This window comes from Thalia democratica, chromosome 1, assembly GCF_965202585.1.
Source record: "Thalia democratica chromosome 1, ktThaDemo2.hap1.1, whole genome shotgun sequence".
Taxonomy (NCBI): domain Eukaryota; kingdom Metazoa; phylum Chordata; class Thaliacea; order Salpida; family Salpidae; genus Thalia; species Thalia democratica.
In genome coordinates this window covers 66,766,840-66,770,208 of record NC_139165.1, presented here as the reverse complement: position 1 = coordinate 66,770,208, position 3,369 = coordinate 66,766,840, and the positions used below count along the sequence as shown (strand labels likewise).

Below are 3,369 nucleotides of genomic sequence, written 5' to 3'. Positions count from 1 at the left end.
TATCTACCAATACTTTTATTATAATTAAGATACAATAAAAAGTAAATCATTTAGTTGTACGTTTTTTCTCGCTATGTTTACAACTTTTTGTCTAAAATCAGTCAAACGTACAAACTTCCGATTTTTTAAAGCCTTTCTTCCTCTTCAAGTAAGTAATATTTATGCTCAAAAAGTTATCATCGATACTTAACTTAGAATAAAACAACTCAAGTTTACGATGTGTAAGTATTTACCGAGCATTTGAGACCCATAAAAAAGCTAGCACTCAAACTTTCGTTTTTATAGTTGTCACTCTATGTCTGAAACATGACATGACTAATGCTAAACACAAATGACAACTTGTAACTGAAATCTTAATTTTTCAAATAAAGTCTTTAAATTAAAGGAATTTCTTACTTTAATTATAATCGATAGTTTGTTGACAATACTTACAACACTACTTAACTTCTATCTTCATGATTAAAATATTTTTAATTTAAATTCAGGTAACCGCAATTCCAAAAATTAATTTGAACTACCTTATCTTTAAAAGTTTAGAACAAAAATATTTTGTTGTCAAAAATGCTTAAGTCAACTTCGCTTAACATATTTTTTAAATATCTCAGGTTTTTAACTTTTGAAAACTGTATGCTTATAAAATGTATGTTAAACACAAGTATATCTAAAACTAGCAAAACTATTTAGCAAAAAAAAAAAAAAATAAAAATATCAATTTAAAGTGTGACTAAAAACAATTAACAAAAATGTGTAAAAAGCTTTTATTTTATCACTAATTAAGGCTAACATTAGCTATAAAGAAAAACATAGTGGATGCATTTTGAGATGCGTATATTTTTTTGTTTAAACACAACGTTTTGTATAAAACTGAAAGAACTTTTATAACAAATGTATATATATGTTTTAAATTGGTTATATTTTACATGAATATATTCAACAAAAGAGTAGAACAACAAAACAAACTATTCAAGATTTTATAATTGTATTAATTGCTATTTAATTTGTTATATATTGGAAAAATATATTTAATGCATAAAAGAAGTATAATCATTTGTGATCATTATCAAAAAGTCAAAAAGTTTAAAGTAAAATTGATTATGGTTTCAATTTAAAACCTTTCACAAACTAAGTGTAGTAAAATATAATCTATAAAATCATTTTTATGTAAACGATAGTTTTATAATTAAAAAAACTAATAGCTTGCTTTTTTTGAAATATGTTATTATCATTATTTAGTTCGACAAAATAAACTTTTTTTTTTGAAATGTTTTTCTAAACTAATATGAATTAAAATTTTAATCAAAGAGAATAAGCTAATTTAAAATTTAACAAGTAACTATGATAACAAAACTTTTAAAACAAGTAGTTTTTAAGCAATTAACAAAAAATAACAGCATAAAAAGTAGCTACATAGATACTTTGTAATATGATTATAAAAAGTTTTGAAGCAAAAAAAGAGTCAAAGTTAAATATATCTAATTATAATTAAACAATATTCTTTAAGTTTGAAATGTTGATTTAGGTAATCGGGAAGAAACAAGAGATTGTTTTATATATGGTCTTTTTACAACTGGACCAAGCTTTGTCTTGGATTTGTTCGGAGGATGAGGAAATAGCTTCCTAGATTCTAATTTTTTAATCACTTTGGTTTTTACAACAGGTTTACTGTTATTTGTGTCATTCCTAGGAGTTTCTATTACACAAGCTGAGCTCAGTCTTTCTACTATCGAGTTCAAGTCTCTTGTTTCTGGTCTTTTAGACTCGTATCGACTACTATTCATGGACTTAGTCCATGTAGGTTCTGTCCAGCACTCAGTAACCTTTGTTCTTTGACAAACCAGTTTTTTAAATTGTTTATCAATTAATGAAGAGTCTCCTCTTTTTTTACTTGAAGTAGTTGGAGCACTAGTAGACCGTTTCTTAGTTTTGTGAGATTTTGTAAAAACTTCATTTTCCAAGTTTCTGCGTACAACTTTAAGCTGGTTGAGTGATGGTTCTTGCAAGTTATGAAGTTTCTCCGAAACAAAAGGCTGCGAAGTATGCTCAACTTCTATGCAATCTTGCAAGAAATCAACATCTTTTCCCAATGCCTTACACTCTTTATTTAAAGCCTCCCTCAATATATTTAATACTCTATCAATGTCTTGTACATTAATATTTCTTCGTACATCTTTCAGTCTCACAGGTGTAGATGAAGCTGTATTTAAATCACTTTTATTAACTTTTCTAACCGGAGTTGCTGGCCTTTCAACAGTAGAATCTTGAAGAACATAGCTAATTGTTTGCATGTCACTTTCATTAAACGAAGAGTTTAATACTTTACCACTTTGTGTAGTTAAGCTTTGCACAAGAAGTTTTATCTCACTTTTTAGCATATCTTTCAAATGAGGTGGATCTGGAAGTCTGCTACTTTTAGATTTAAACGAGATGTCTTCTTTCATATTTTTCCAAATTTCTAACAAAGTCTCAACCTCGCATCGCAAATCAATACAAGAATCAATGAGTGATTCACCAATAGAATTTCTTATTAAAGGCAGCTCTTCTTTTGGTACAATTGACTTAATCAAATGCCAAACAGAAAATGGAGTCTCATAAGACTGTAGCAACTGACTGTTATAGCTCATCCTTTAGAATAAATTTTTGGTCTAAAGCGATGATTCATCATACAAAAATTTGTACTGATAACAACATTTCTAAAACTACTGTAAACTAAATTACACTGTGACTTTAATAAAAAAATATTTGTAAAAATGAAAAATTATTAAGCAAATAGATATTAACTATATTTGACCAATTTAAATTAAGTATATAAAACAACAGTTTGCTATCAAAAGTTATTCTTAATTTAAACTTATTTAGACTACTATAAATACAGACAGATGTATCTTAATAAATATTGAAAATCAATTCCAATCAAATCATGATTTTTTCATTTAGCTTTTTTTCCTATTTCTAGCTTACTAGTTTAATTTGAATAACTATTTTTATCTGTCACTTCAGTAAAAGTTTAGTGGAATGTAGTTATCACAGCCTAATGTTACATAACAGATTTATTATTTACAAGTTTTAATCTAATTCTTGGTGGAATTTTTCTTTAGTTTATAACAGTACATTAATTTTAACATGAACTATTTTTTGTACGATTTTCATGAAAACTATAAAATAATATTTTAATGTGTTCTAAATTGGGGTTGCAAGTATGTTGTAAGATATAAACTCCACAGTATAATTGTTATACAAGAGTTTTTGCAAAAATTTATCATATAAAACTCGTTATATAAGAAAAATAAATTCAAAATAATTTTTTAGTAAACAGTTATTTTTGAGTAATAAAATATAAATATACTGCAATTCAATATTAAGCTAGTCTAG

The 3,369-nt window shown here is 26.1% G+C and overlaps 1 protein-coding gene across 1 annotated transcript; it reads right to left on the bottom strand.

The window, feature by feature from the left end:
• Positions 1-1,496: 1,496 nt before the first annotated feature.
• Positions 1,497-2,621, bottom strand: LOC145838155 (coiled-coil domain-containing protein 24-like). The gene has a single exon (XM_082945711.1). The coding sequence runs from the start codon at positions 2,619-2,621 to the stop codon at positions 1,497-1,499; it is 1,125 nt and encodes a 374-aa protein (XP_082801837.1).
• Positions 2,622-3,369: the final 748 nt, after the last annotated feature.

Bases quoted from the DNA above. Each gene is read 5' to 3' on its own strand.
- LOC145838155 (XM_082945711.1), bottom strand. From the start codon at position 2,621: ATGAGCTATAACAGTCAGTTGCTACAGTCTTATGAGACTCCATTTTCT.